At 32.7% G+C, this 16,714-nt stretch overlaps 1 protein-coding gene across 1 annotated transcript in view; it reads left to right on the top strand.

The window, feature by feature from the left end:
- Positions 1-16,714, top strand: part of LOC106468853 (solute carrier family 22 member 15-like) — a 23,501-nt gene that overhangs the window by 1,759 nt on the left and 5,028 nt on the right. The window contains exons 3-5 of the mRNA XM_022397213.1: positions 5-131; positions 1,358-1,579; positions 11,344-11,558. Coding sequence (XP_022252921.1) covers positions 5-131; positions 1,358-1,579; positions 11,344-11,558 — 564 coding nt within the window. The remainder of the gene's footprint in view (positions 1-4; positions 132-1,357; positions 1,580-11,343; positions 11,559-16,714) is intronic.

Here is a 16,714-nt window from a genome sequence, read left to right as displayed (position 1 = left end):
GGAACGTGGGTTCAGGTATTTTTCTCTCTTGGAATTGGATTTCATGCATTTTTGGCCTTTCTCCTACCTAACTGGCGGCAATTTACTGCTGTGTGCTCTCTCTGGGGACTGGTTCTTATCATTCCATTTTTGTAAGTGTTGCAATAAAATTGTTTACATGATTAACTAATATGGTTATATAAAAAATATTAAAAGATAAGCATAGACAAAGTATGCTATATGTGTATTATTGATAAATATTTACTGATCTGGTGTTTATTTGTACTGAAAAACTATTTCATTTACATTTTGGTAATATATTTATTTTTTAATCTAATGTATATGCAATTAACTTATTCTTAATGTTAATGGGGTATTTAAAGTTTCTGATATATCTCAATGTCAAAAGGTAATTCTCAGTTAATAAAATATAAAATTTATTAATGTAAATGTTACAAAAAATATTTAAAGCATACATTTGTAAATAACCAATTAGACTACAATTGTCACTAATGAATAAGCCACAATTATTTTTTTTTGTAAATCAAAAACTGTTCTAACCAATGGAACCTGTTCCATATATATATTATAATGTATAGGATCAGGTAATACTTTATTTTTATGGTGATGTGTATTTTAAATGCTAAGTGTGTATAATCTGTAATCCTATTCTTTAATATGTAAATTGTCTCTCTCAACAATTATAATACAAAAATACATTTAATAGAAATTGTAATTAACTTTTACCATAACCAGAAAATGATAAATCACATATATTTCATATTAGACCATACTTTGTAAATAGTTATTACTTTTTGATATAATTTTTGCAACAAAAAGTCCTAAATGTATTATGTTTAAAAAAAACAACTTTAAAATAAATTATTTTATTTTGAGTGTACTTACTGATTACAGCTATTGTTTTGTTACAAGTTACAGCTTTTACAGTAAGGAAAATAATTCTATAACAGGCAGGTATGATGTTTAGATCACTGGTGCAATCAGTCTCAAGTACACAAGTTTTAATGGTATAGGTTCTAGTATTTAAAGTATGTTAATTTAAATGCTAAAACTTTCTTACTGTTAAAACTTTATTTGAGAATGATCACACCAGTAATTGAAATGTCATACCTGTTCTAAAAAATATTCTTCCTTAGTTTAAAACCTATAACTTGTAATAAAGCAATGCAATATAAATACTGTTCTTTGTTCTCTCAAGGTGCCATTTGTATATATATATAATTCTGTTTGACTAAGATTCTGAGAATTTCTAGTTCTGATGTGGTTAAATGTTTTGACACTTGACATGTGATTTTAGAGTACACTGTGACTTTACACATACTGCATTGGCATTCAGAAATAATATTTCTGTTTCCAGTTGGATTCAAGAAAGTCCACGTTGGCTTCTTATTCATGGTCATAGTCTTGAAGCCAAAAGAGTATTGCAGTTAATTGCAGAAGGAAATGGTACTGCTCATCGTTTGCCAGAAAACTGGGACTTGCGGGAAAATAACAGAGGTTCAAAGAAAAAACATGGAGCTTCAGTTTTGTTTAAACACAAAATTTTAAGAAAGCAACTTGTGATACAACTGTTTTCCTGGTAAAAAACCTTGATTACCTAATTATAAGCTAGAAATACTTGAATCCTAAAGATGACAAACTGCAAAAGCTTACTTATATTTTATAGTTTTAGTTTTTAATACTTATTCAGTTATAAATTCATATTATTCAATGTGTTTGCTATGACATAATGGTTGTGTTTAAATGTGAACTACTTAGACCTGATTTTAGGTTTAAATAAGGCTCTTTATAAAAAAATAATGATCAAGTATCTTTTAGTAGTTTTTGAACTACACTTTTTGTGCATAATAAATGGGTTGAAAACATGAAGCTTTAATTTTGAATATTTCTGTAAATTAGACCACATCAAAATTTTCTAGATTCATTTTAAACCTAATTTATGTTTTATTTACTTTTAAGTAATATTTTAAGTTAACTTAGTTATTTTAATGCCTAATTAGTTTGAAACAATATAAATAATAAACAATCACTCACCAAGTTAGGCTATTTCCCTACCAATTAATACCACATATTATATTTCTCAAGTAGGTTTATACACACATTGTTCATGTCAATCTCAGAGTATATTGCTTGTAGGAAGCTATCATTAAAATTGTCTGTTCCCAGTAAAATCTTGTGACTAAACGATTGATTTGGGTGATTTGTCTTATGTCATATGACATGTTAGTAAATGCTGATTGGACAAAAGTTATGCCACAATGTTTTAGCAGCAAACTTTGTATAACAATGACAGGAAGTGAACAAATGCTAAGAGAATTTACATAATGGTGGCAGTGGGATAACATGTTCACACGAGTCAAACCCAAGCTGAGAAAGCAGAAAAAATAGAATGAATAGTGTATACATATGCTAATTCTTGCTGGTCTCCTATTCAATTCCACGTTCAGATGAATACTGTAACAACTTACCTAGCCCAAGAATGACTTCTGTATGATCCTTGTAAGATAGAGATTGTTGCTGTTGTAAATTCCAGCTTCCAGTTGTCTTAATAATAGTGATAATATCCTCATAATCACATGAACTCATGCTCTGTTATAAACTTGTTTGTGAATTTTAATAGACAGATGAATTTTGATTCATATACTTCAAAAGATCCAGCCTATTAATGGCTTTTATAGAATCATCATCATCAGCATTTTGAACAGGATATGCATTACTATTTTCTGTAATGCATCCAACAACTTTATATGGTGTCATATTCCAGTGATCTTGAATTTTCAACCTACCTTTAGTTCTATTCCTCAAAAGAAGTTTGGTAATAATTTTAAAATCTGAAAACTTACCTTTTCTGTTACGTCTTCATTTCCACTGTTGAGCTTTCTTATGAATCCTGCAATTACCACTTTTGATAAGATACTTCATTCTAATCCAATGCTGCAAAATCCAATCATCCATCAATTTTACAGGGAGCAACAAATCAGAACTTTGAAATGAAACCGTTGATCAGCAGTCGAGGCTTATGCCCAAAAAACAACATATAATGACTCATTCCTGCCATTGCATGTGGTGTGCAATTGTATACATTAACAAACTGTTGAAGAAAATCAAGACATGTATCTAATGTGCATAGCACGTCATGCATGGTCTGATTAAATCTGTCACACTGAAAATTTCCTTGTGGGTGATTCCTAAATTTGAAAATGCCATAAACCATACATAACTCGAATAATGTTATTCTGGAAAATCTTACCATGATTGCCGTGTAATCTCTTTGGGATCCCTAGCCAGTTGAACCATTCTCTAACAAGAATTTGGGCTACAGTCTTTGCTGTCTGATCTTTTGGTTGGAAGAGCGACAATGTATTTTGAGAAAACATCTGTCATGATGAGTATGTTTTCTTATCCTGATGACGACATTTCAAGGACTGAAAAATCAATAGTTATTATATCAAGCAGTTGATTTGCTTGAAAATGTTGCATTTTTGTCTTACCTCTTGGGAATGGTTCCTAGGCAACATTGTATCAATTGTAATTATGGACGAACTGTTAAGTGTCTTGAAACAATGTTGACCAATAATACCTGGACCTAATTAAGTCAACTATCCTGTCTATGCCTTTATATCCAGAAACAGTATGCATTTGTTCCAAAATTATGGTCCTCAATGCCATAGGAACAACAAGCAAGAATTTCTTGACTCTGTCTCAGACAATTTCCCTACATAATAGACTGTCAACAAGTTTAAGTTGGTTTCAATGTTTTAATTACCTTTTCAGTTGAACCTTCACCTGACTAATCCACGGATCGTTTTTGATGCTGCAAACACTTGATTACATTGGATATATAAGGGTCATCTTGCTGTAAAAATTTTATGTCATACTCTGAGTAATTATTCAATATGCCAGTATGAATATCTTCTAACATGACAAATTCTACAACTTCTAAGGAAATTTGGGATATAACTTCATCTGGTAAGTATGTGTGTTAGTATGCTCAGGAATATAAGATACAATTTTTCTTATGAATAAAAAGTTCAGATACTGTGTTGTGTCTCAGGGCTTTAGGTGTAAGATTGGACTTACCAGACTTATACCTTATATGAAAGTTAAAATCGGCTAATTTGGTGAGCTTTCTCATATTGCTGGTTGTATGTTTTGCTATCATCATTCAACTAAGAGAGTAATTGTTGGTCTTAATAATAAAGGATTGTTGTGTACCATACAGATAATCTCAAAACTTTTTGGTGATCATCCAATGCAATGCCAAAAATTAGTTTCATTGAACTGTAGTTTTTGAGTGTCTGTTCATCTGTTTTCGTCTATGACTGGTGTTTGCTATAACATTTGGAAATTGTAGAAGAGGTGCAGTTGTCAAACAGAGTTTTAACTTATCAAACACAGTCTGACAATCCTAAATTCAATTCTGCTCCTTGTATTTAGTCTTTATCTTTTTTACTAGAGAGAATATTGTATATCGGTCCTGCAATGTGGGCAAAACCTTTAATGAATCTCCTGAAGTAACTTACTAAGCCTAGGAACTGGCTTAAAGTCATATTAGACATTGGCTTTGGGAATTCTTCTACTGTCTTAATTTTTTTTTTATTTGTCTATTCCTTTGGATGAAATAGTGTATCCAAGAAATGCTCGTTGAAAAAAGTGACATTTAGTTGGCTGAAGTTTTAGATGAAATTGATGTTGTAACATCTCAGAAATGGAGCTGCGTGTAGACTAAAATGTCATCAAAGTTGAAGATTATGCCTTCTTGAGAATTATTACCAAAACATTTATGCATCAAATGAGAGAATGCTGCTGGGCTGTTACAGAGTCCAAATGGTAATCTTGTACATTTGTACAATGAACTTAATGCTCTGAATGCTGTTTATGTGCATCTTCTGGGTTCAATTTAATCTGCTTGTAGACCTGGGTAAAATATATATGAAGAAAAAAACTTTGCTCCTGAAAATGAATTTATACAATTCTCAATATTAGACAAAGGAAAAGTATCTTTGATCATTTCATTGTTAAGAGATTTATAGTCGACATATATTCTGAGATCACCTATCTTTTTGCACACCATCACCATTTGGGAAGCAAAGAGGTTGTTGCTATACATTATTACCCCAGCATTTAATAAATTCTTGATGACTTGTTTCACTTCATCTTTGGTGTGAGGAGGTAAACACCTGTTGGGGTGCTTGATTGGTACGTCATCTAGGGTCTAAATATAGTGTTGAACAATATTGATCGAGCCAATATGAAAGTCATGATGACTAAAGACTAGGGATGCGTGGGTACCCAGCCAGATATTTGGCCCTGGCCGGGTATTGGATTTCCTGGTAATATTCGGCTCTGGCCGAGTGTCGAAGTTAAAAACAGCCGAATCCGGATAATTGAAAATAGCATCTAGACCTTAATCTTTGTGCCAACTTATGCAGTATTGAAAGTTAGTCAATAATTAGTTTAGTTAAAAAAATGTGTTCTGAGCAATAAAGACTGACCACCCGCTGAAAGTCGGGATTCAGAAAACAATAGGGGGTTAATAACAGGCATTGCTTGAGAAGTGGATTTTTGGGGAAGGTGGGGGCTAGGCATTGAAAGTTGAAAGTAAAACTTGAATGTTCTGTTGGTGATTATTTGGTTAAATGTCAAATTTTGTTTTTGTTTCTAATTTCTGTATATGTTATTTATTTTTTGAGGGCGAGGGGAGAACCTAGTTTTGGTTGACACCTGGCTGAAGTTTAGTGTCCTGGATCTGGTATTCAGCCAAATTTTACTACCCATACATCCCTACTAAAAACATTATAATACTGTACAAAAAGACTAACAAGTTCTTGGTGTTCATGCTTTGTGAAAGTTGTATCACTTTAAAAGGCAGATCTTAAAGGGTCTTAATATCAGATGTCATTTCCTTTGTTTCAAAATCAGGTAACATTTGCTCACAATATGACATTTTTGCTATTTGTGATGGTCAACAAATTACGATGTCAGCTGAACCTAAATTAGTTACGCGAAACAACTCATGATCTTGTGCGTCAATTTTTGTCAAAGTAGGAACTACAAACAAATCGGGAAATAGTGATGAATCAGACTGCTCAACTATGCAGAGTAGTTTGGTGGTAGCAGTCACCTGGTGTTCTTGATAGTTTTAGTAGTGTTAGAAGGTATTTAAAGATTGGTTCCCATTATTTTAATGAACCCCAATATTCCTGACTTGCTCTTGTCAAGTTTCATGCAAATTTGTTGACATAGTTGAAAATTAGATGTATACTGCTTAACTTGCAGATGAAGAACTTGTTCATTATTACTTACAGAAGCTAAATCCTTGGACAAAAAAATATTGATAGTGTTGTGTGATGTTACATCCCAACACACCTGGTATCAACTCTTTCCTTTCCCACACATCAACATTGATTGAATCTTCAATTATGAAAACATAGATGTTTTCAAATTGCTTTTCATTCCATATGATGTCAGATACCATAATCCCTATAATAGCAATATTAATGCCATTAGCTGCCAATAAGAAATCCAGTTGCAATCAAATACTTGTTGGTCTTTGAAATGTTTTTTGAAACATGATCAGTGATAGTAGTTATCTCAGATCCAGAGTCAACAAGGCATGCCAGTGGTGTACCATTCATTGTTACTTCTGTAACTAGACATTTACATATCACTTTTTGCAAGTTATTTGGCTTATTAAAAAATTTTTTACTAATGGAGTCCAAAGCTTTACTCAAGATAGACTCCGAAATCATGAGTGGTTTTAGTTTGTTGAACTTGTATGTTGAGTTCCAATCATATTAGGGTGAATAATGGAATCGGAAAGATGCTGTTTTTTAAAATAACAATATTCGGCAATATGATTCAGATGATAACAGTATTGACAAAAGATGGCTTTAAAATTATGTTTTAAATGAGGCTCAATTGAAGTGTTATTTGCAGAGGCCTTTCATATATTGTCTTGTTTTGGTTGCCAATTACCTAGGCATCTGTAACCAGAGCAGTAATAAGGTCTAGACTGATAGTTGTTTTCTTGTTTCCCTTTCTACATATTTTGGGTAAAAGTTTTGATCTGTTTTTCTTATCATTGAACAGTTTTTTGTAAAGTAGAAATGATGAACTTATAGCTGAATAAAGTTCTTCAGCATCTTTTGTGCAACATTTCACTTAATCCCTTAGCTCATAGAATTTATGTATCAGCTCTTCACAGTTCAATCTTCTCATTTCACGCAGTAAACTGATTTTGATCAACCGTTCAGCAGATCTGTCTTTCAAATGTTGATCAGCATCACAATACAATGTAGGGGTCTTTTCTTTGTAGGAGAAGAAATTTCTGAATGATAGTTTTGGAGTAGTCATCAACAGTCATATCTCCTTGTTCTATGTGAAAGAAGTCTTGTTGTAACTCAAACAGATTCTTTCACCCCTTAGATGTCAAGTAGTACTTCAAGTATAATGCAATAAGTAAGTACGTGCAATGAGTAAGTGTGAATATGTTGCAATAGAAGTGAGTGAAACACTAACTTTGATAACTGACTGTGATATCTAAATCAAATTTTAACATGCATGTATTAGCCTAATGACAAAATTTAATTTAAAAAACTAAGTTTTTTGTTTTAATTTGAAAGAGAAGTTTGTTATGAATTTTGCACAAAGCTACATAAGGGCTATCTGCGCTAGCCGTTTCTAATTTAGCAGTGTAAGACTAGAGGGAAGGCAGCTAGTCATCACCACCCACTGCCAACTCTTGGGTTACTCTTTTACCAATGAATAGTAGGATTGATCATCACATTATAATGCCTCCAAGGCTGAAAGGGCGAGCATGTTTGGTGTGATGGGGATTCGAACCTGTAACCCACAGATTGCGAGTCAAGCGCCCTAACCACCTGGCCATGCTGCGCCAATTTGAGAGAGAAAAAGTCTAATCAAAATAACTTTAACTAAATTCACAAAAATTTAACCAAAGGAAGATTCAAAATCCAAATTTATATTGAAACTTTAAAGCAAATCAAATGACTGAAAAAATTTAACAAAGGAATTACAATAATTTATATTACTAATCTAACAAATTTATAAATTAGTTGAAGTTTCTAGAAATTTTATGTAATAGCATCGCTCAAAATATATGTATTCGGTAGAACCAACCAATCAGTGATCCAGGAAGTAGAACACAGCTATATGATGCACACTCAAAAATATGTGAACTTGGAAGCTCTGAAGAGATGAGTATTGTCTCACAAAAAACTAGAAAATTTAGCAAAGAAAATTATGGACAAGCCAAAAAGAAACAAATATTTTTTTCCTAAGTATTATATTTAGTTAATTTATACCTCATTATTTAGAAATAAATAATAAACAATCACTTGCCGAATTTAGCTAGTTTATACACTAGGTTTATACACACATTATTCATGTCAATTTCAGACTATTGCTTGTAGGAAGCTGTCATTAAAATCATCTGTTCCCAGTAAAATATTGTGACTGAACGATTGATTTGTCATATTGATATGTTAGTAAATGCTAATTTGATGAAAGTCATGCCACAATGCTTTAGTGGCAAACATTTTATAACAATGACAGTAAGTGAACAAGTGCTAAGAGAAGTTACATTAAGAACTTTGATTTTACATGTACATACAGACATAGGACAAAAAAAATTAAACACCTTCTCCAGGTGAGATGTAAATTCTATTCCATGATAACTGTCAAGTAACATGGGAAAAAAAGAATAACTTAACTGACTTTGAAATAGAATAATTTGTAGGAACCCAGTTAGTACCATAGGTGCTTTAGTAACCCATGTTGTATGACTTCTTGGTTTTGCAAGAGGAACAGTTTCAATGGTTATTACAACACAGTTTTGTTTCCCATCAGATAAATATAACAATGGTTGGAAGATCGTCATAAGTTAATGGGACCACCATGCCTTACAGCACATTGTGTTTTTGAAGAATGGAATTGAATTCCTCTGCACACCTTTCAGGCACTTGCGGGTGTCCTGTAACAAAACATTGGAGCATTTCTAACAGCCAAAGGTAGAGCCACACATTGTTATACTGTTTCCATTTTCTTGTCCAACCCTGTATGCATGTATACTTCTGGTCAATTGTAAGTACCATCATCTAATAACATCAGTTGGCCCTTTTATGTAGTAATGGCTAGCAGCTGGAAACCTTATATTAATTCACATTGTGTGTTCTTTTGTCCACAGACACCTCACGCAGTTTTGAAGCTAGCAGGACTAAACTTGGCATGTGGATTTAGCATGGTCCAGAGTATGTCCTTACCTATTAGGTGTAGAACTCCTGTAAAAGTGGGTTAAAAAACACGTGGAAAGGGATTTAGATGTTTGGTGTCAGTGAGCTCAGATCTAGCATCTTATTTTGTGTTTCTGACCCCCTCAGATTCCTGGGGTGCCAAAGGAGAAACTGTATTCATACCCCCACTCACAGGCTTGCATAACCAAATGTGGCACAACAGGTGCTCAAGTATTATGGGAGAGTGTCCTAATGGGGCTTGTTTTTGGGTATGGATCCCTCTTGGGTAGATATAGAAGTAACTGGAGAAAATATAGGAGCTTGATCATTTTATTGGGACCCTTGTGAATCATGAGAGTGGGCTCTGAACCCCACAGCAGAGCATAGGTATTTTATGTTAGTAGTATTAATATGAAAATATGCATGAAGGTGTCCATCAGGAGTGCAAATGTAATGTAAAATTCTGAGAAGTTAGCCAATCAAGTGAACACCATTTTTTAAGATATATGTGCTAGACAATCTTGTAGTCATGCATTTATCCTTGTTTGGAAGTATTTATGAAATACTGTTTTGTTTCTGTATCTAATCCCACTCTACCAGTCACATAATTGTAGGGTAGAATTTATTGTGTGTAATCAGCATTAAGAAGGTATAGAAAAAGTTGAAGCCACAATTTGCCTTTTGCATCCTTCTGTATTTGCTGTATTAAGCTTTTTTATATTCTAATGTTAAAAATATCTGTAAACATTTCTACATTTATTTTTTTATTCAAAGAACACTTGAGTCCTGTTCTTTGCAAAGACTGCTAATATACCCCTAGTACTTATGATAAAGACCTGTCATAGTGATCTGTTGAACAGAGTGGACTATTCTAGTATATTTTCCAGCAAGTATTTTTTGACAGCATTTAAGCAACTTGCTTATCAGTGTTTAATAAGTTTGCCTGCTTGAGTAATCATTTTCGTGTTGCCAAAACATAACATAATTATCTAGCTTACACATTGATAACAATCCTTCAAATCTTTGATGTGATGTTGACCACTTGGTGAGAACACAAATAAAAACAGTACACTAGTGTACAAATAGAATAGTAGTACTCTCAGTTGTAAGATACTCTCTTTGTATCTTTTAAGGAACTTCAAATAGCTGTTTAGCATGTCTATAGTGTATCAATATTTACATTTTAAGGATTTTAACTATTTGAAATGTCTGTCTTGCAATTTCAAAACAATTTATGTTAAGAAAAACTATTATTTCAAGCTTATTTAATTTAGGTTGTAATTTTAACCTTTACTTAGTAATATTAATCTGTACTGGAGTTGTTATTGTTGCTTAACAATGCTAGCCATGATAAGATTTGTTATTGTTGTTTAACATTGCTGGCAATTATTAGATTTATTATTGTTGCTTAACAATGCTAGCAGTGATTAGATTTGTTATTGTTGCTTAACAATGCCAACCATGATTAGATGTGTTATTGTTGTTTAACAATGCTAGCAATTATTAGATTTATTATTGTTGCTTAACAATGCTAGCAGTGATTAGATTTGTTATTGTTGCTTAACAATGCCAACCATGATTAGATGTGTTATTGTTACTTAACAATGCTAGCCATGATTAGATTTGTTATTGTTTAGTAATGTCAGTCAAATGCCCATTATAGCCAAGATTTGCATAGGTGTGATGTTTTGCATATTAACACTAGAATAACTGAAGGGTGTCCATCAATTTTCTAAATGTATTTTTTTAAACTTTTTGTGCACCAAATTGCTTGTGGGTCTATAACTTTGTTGGTTAAAAGTTTCCTAATATTATACAAGTAATACAAAAACAAAAGTTCCATCAATATTGCAATTAAGTCCATTATATATATTTTACACAGAAAATAAGTGACCCTACCAAATCTTTTAATTAGTTTCTTACACTAAGCATTGTAACAAGTAAAAACTTAGAATTTCTCAAAATGATGCAATATGTGAACCCCACAGCTAGTGAATGCTATATAAACAAGTCAGTAATTTAAGGATCAAAATAATTTAGATATTGTTACTATAGCTATACTCATTAACATTGTGTCTCTCTTATGTAGGAGTACCAACAGTTTGTTATATTATGCTCTAACTCTGGCAGCTGGGTCTCTCGCAGGTAATATTTATCTCAATACTACTCTATCAGGATTTATTGAATTGCCAAGTATCTTAATAACAACGTGTTTGTTGGATTGGCTTGGTAGGCGCTGGTCTCTGTGCGGTTTCATGATTTTTGGTGGTTTCACTTGTATCATCATACAAATTCTGTCAACTGGTAAGAATCTCTCTCTTTCATTATTCTTTTCAGATTTCTTTTTTTTTCTTTTTTCATTATTTGAACTCTCATTTTAAGGCATCTTATTAAAACGTTGTTTTACCAAAAGAGTTTATCATTTACCAAAAAACATATAGGTTTGAAATCTTTATGGTTTATGTTACATGTTACAATTTCAAATCATTTAAAACTGAGTTAAATTGTAATTTAGATTTAGTAGTTAAATAAATGCCAATATGTATCCAATTTATGATATTTGCCAACAAGATTGATACACACAGTTTTCTTTTTTTTTTAATACCATTATATTTTATTATACAAACTATAATACAATTTACAATAATGGTTATACAAATAGTTATTTTGAACAATGATTTATATACAAAAGTTTTACAAACTTACAAGCAATATAAATTCTTTTTAATCTGGAACTTCCTTGATATGTTATCAAGGGTTCACAATGTGCGAGTTACTTTCGAGTTGACATAAATACAGTTCATTTAATAGGGAGCTAGCTAGCTCTGTGGTCTTCATTGATCACACACCGATTTTTTTCCACAGATGAAGTTGGGTAATGTTTCATAAAACTACTAATGTCTGATGTGAATCCACTGAAGTTAAATGGTTTGTAATGTTCGACATTTATAAATATTAGTGGTCAAAAATCTGAAGTGTCCCAATTAATAAGCATTATAACAATCACAGTTATAGCTTCTGACGTTTATAGAAAACCAATAATAGGTACTGTTTTTAGGTGCTGGTTATATTTATAGGCTTGTGGAGAGTTTCTCGAAATTTCAGTTACACAACAATACAAATGCTACATTAGCATTTACTTAAACACATATTGTTGATTCTTTTACTCGAGAATCTTCTACAACTTTAAAGAATAGGTGGGAATTTTGCAATACAGATTAAACAGTATAATTTAAGTCTGAAGGGGAAAGTGTAACTTTAAATAGTATAAGGATAAGGAATAGGATGGAAAATCAGATAATCAGCAGTTGAATAGTTATTAGTGGGTCTGAAGGGAAGATGCAACTTTGAATAGAATAAGGAGTAGGATGGAAAATCAGTTAATCAGCAGTTGAATAGTTAGTAGATCTGAAGGGAAGATGCAACCTTGAATAGAGTAAGGAGTAGGATGGAAAATCAGTTAATCAGCAGTTGAATAGTTATTAGTAGGTCTGAAGGGAAGATGTAACTTTAAATAGTATAAGGAGTAGGATGGAAGATCTGTTAATCAGCAGTTGATCAACAGCTAATTAAAACAGCTTATCAAAGTCAGGTGCCATCAATACAGAGTAAGCGCAGAACAAAGATTTCACCTTTTCAAAAGCAGATTGACATGTTTCAGACCATTTGAACTTTTGATTTTTCTTCAAAAGATTTGTTAATGGTAAAATAATGCCAACAAAATTTTTACAAAGCTTCCTGTAATAACTAGCCATTCCCAAAAATCTCATCAAACTTTTCTTGTTGGTAGGAGTTGGATAATTCATAATACAATCAACTTTGGCTGGAATTGGAGAAACTTGGCCATGGCCTACTACATGACCTAAGTAAATAACTCTGGCTTTACAAAAGTCAGTTTTTGCCAAATTCACACTGAGATTGGCTTTCTTAAGCCTCTCAAAAACATCACATAATACACATAAGTGTTCTTCCCAGGTGTCACTGGAAATCACAATATCATCAACATAAATTCCAACATCTGACAAACTGTTGAAGCATTGATTCATCATTCACTAAAAGTTGCTTGAGAATTTTTCATCCCAAAAGGCATTACATTGTACTGGTATAATCCATCAGGAGCAACAAAAGCAGAGATTTCTTTTGCTCTGTCAGTTTGAGGAGCAGCCCGGTATTCTTTTAGTAGATCACACTTTGTGATATATATGGCTTTTCCAATTTTATCAATACAATCCTACATTCTTGGAATGGGTAGGAAAATCTGTACAGAACTTAACTGAAACATCAGATTTAGGAATCAGTACACAAGGTGAAGAACAATCACTTTTACAGGGCTCTATAATGCCATTTTCCAGCATATAAGATATTTCTTTACGCATTTAATTGGCCTTGATTGAAATCATACTACAAGGATGTTGTTTCACTGGAGAAGCATCATCTATATCTACATCATGAACAGCGATATTGGTTTGATTAGGAATGTCCGGAAACATACATTCGTAATCGGTCAATAAACCAGCAAGTTGATTTTTCTCTTCGGGAGGCAAGTGATTGAGTTTTGAATCAAGATTGGCCAGAATGTCAGAGTTACTCAGTTTGGTGTTCTATTCATCTCCCATTTTTTCAAATATACGGGTGTCTAAGTCCAAGCAACTGTCATCGGTATCAGGAGAACACTCAATGGCTAAAATATTTTCTGAAGCATCTCAGATGTGATAGGACTTCAACTTATTGATATGACACAGCTGGGTAGCCTTTCGATGATCAGGTGTTTTACAACATAATCCGTACCATTATCTTTCTGAACAACCTCATAGGGACCATGATATGAAGACCATTTCACCAGGATGGAACTTGCATTCTTCAGTCTTGCGGTCATAAACATTTTCTCAATTCGCAAGCATGTGAGAGTCTGAACCGAAACTTGGAAACATAATCCAACAATTGCATTTCTTTCTGATCATCATTGTTTCTTCAGCAACTTCAAAGCACCAAGCATTGAATGGCCAAACACCAACTCAAACGGGCTAAACAACTCCTGAACTGACTCACGAACAGGAAATAATAATAAATTAACTCCTTCATCCCAGTCCTTCTCGTTATCGAGATAGTATGTCCACATCATATTTCTCAAGGTAGAATGGAATCTCTCAAGAGCACCTTGCGATTCTGGATGGTATGCACTAGATTTGATCTGTTTAGCACCGAGCTGATAAACAACTTGTTGAAACAACCCTAACATATAATTTGATCCCTGATCAGACTAAATTTCTTTGGGTAAGCCAACAAACTTAAAGAAATTATTCAAAGCCTTAGAATTTTTTTGGGCTGAAATATTTCTCAAAGGGATAGCTTCAGAGAATCGAGTTAATTTCAAGTTGGCGTAAATACAATTCACTTAATTGGGAGCTAGCTAGCTCTGTGGTCTTCACTGGTCACATGTCGATTTTTTCCCATTGATAAAGTTGGGGAATATTTTCTTAAAAGTACTAATATCTGATGTGGATCTACTGAAGTTAAATGGTTTGTAATGTTCATGGTCAAATATCTGAAGTGTCTCAATTAATAAGCTTTATAACAATCACGGTTATAGCTTCCGAAGTTTATAGCAAACCAATAATAGATACTTTTCTAAGGATCGTCACGTTGGTTATATTTATAGACATGTGGAGAGTTTCTCGAAATTTTAGTTATGCAACAATACAAATGCTACACTAGTGTTTACATACACATGTATATTGTTGATTCTTATACTCAAGAATCTTTTACAACTTTAGAGAATAGGCAAGACTTTTGCAATACAAATTTAACAGAATAAGTTATGTACATTTCTAAATGTATATTTAATTTAAATAAATATGTAATAGTAAATCTGTCACATTTAATACAAGCATTTTTACCTTGACCGAAGCACATTTCCCAAAAGCAGATTTAAAAACGATTTTTGAGTCCTATTTATGGTTCTCCATGTATAAAACAAGTTAGGTGTTTCCCAAATATAAGAAATAAAATTAAAAAGTACTTGTAACTCTGAAAGCCAAATTTTCTCAAATTTTGATTGATTATTTTCATAGGGTATGACATTTAATTCTGTCCAAAAAATTGTGTGATTAATTGTTTAAGGTCTTATTTCTGTTTTTTTGACACCCTCTTTCATGAAATTTTATTTTTTAGCTAAGTGTGTAGAAGCTGGAATGTGTTTCTTACTATTATCTTGATATGCAAAGTCTGTACATCCACAAATTACATATTAATATACATATCTTTGAAGTCAAACAAAAATAGTTAAATTCATGATTAGTAGTCTTAAAAATGAAAGTTAAAAACTTCAATTACTTAATGATATAAAAAAGAATTCTGTGTTATTTCACATGTATGATACAAGTGTTTATTGTTAAAAGTTAGAAAGTAATTTGACAGAAGTAATATTCCTTATAATTTTATTAGTAAAGTTGTTCTTTTTATGGAAATAGAAAGCCTCAAGTCTCTAAATGTACATTACTTTTGTATTTAAGTACAAAATCTAGGTTTTCACCAAAGTCTTAAACAGTTTCACTGATTCTGCTGATTATTATCTGTTTTGTTTTAATGTAACTGAGCTAAACAAATTGCCATTTCCAAGACAATATGTCACTTCTACCTACAGATCTTTCTTGCGCATCTGCCAGAGAGACTTGCATGTCACTCTAGCCTTGAAGTGACTCCTACCTAATTTCATGTAATTTTATTTTAATTGAGCTACTGCATGATGAGTTCATCATATGAAAAAGCCATCCAAGACCAATAGAAGGGCAGTACACTTCCATGCACAATAACTTTCCCCTATGCACTTGCACTTGTGAAGCTTTATTATTTTCCTTGTCACTAAATAACACAGACAAGTTTCAGTTTTTTTCAAGTTGCTGAGATTTGCATTTTTTTACAAATCTTGTGTTTTCTTATACTTAGTTTATTATGAATTCACAGTTTAATGTGTCTTCAACTAGTTCTTGTGTTAGTGAAGGAATTACTCACTGTGGATTCTAAGGCTTGCTAACTCAGCATGATTTGACAGCCATTGTTCAATGAGTTGTGAGATCCATTATGTAGCCAGGTCATTCCATTCCCATCCATTCATCTGGCATACCTTCCCCTCAATTTGAAACTGAGACTGAGGAAAATTAATTTGATTTCCTTTTTGTCCCTCCTGGATTTGCCTTAAGGTCCTTCATGCCAGCTGAGGAAAGCCCTCAAACTTACTTGTTTTATCAGGACTTAACCTCTCAGGTATGTCCTGTTCTTTCTATTTCTCCTGTGTCTTTTGACAATTTGTGGTTCTTACTTCATAACCATAACCCTATTAATTTTTTAATATCTCATTCCTCTCCTGACATTGGTGTTCATACCAATTCATTCCAAGATGAACTTCATACCCATAATTCGATGACGAGGAACACACTTTGATACTAATAATGGCTGGAGAT

The sequence above is a fragment of the Limulus polyphemus genome, unplaced genomic scaffold (genome assembly GCF_000517525.1).
Source record: "Limulus polyphemus unplaced genomic scaffold, Limulus_polyphemus-2.1.2 Scaffold3192, whole genome shotgun sequence".
Classification (NCBI taxonomy): domain Eukaryota; kingdom Metazoa; phylum Arthropoda; class Merostomata; order Xiphosura; family Limulidae; genus Limulus; species Limulus polyphemus.
This window is presented reverse-complemented; position numbering and strand designations above follow the sequence as displayed.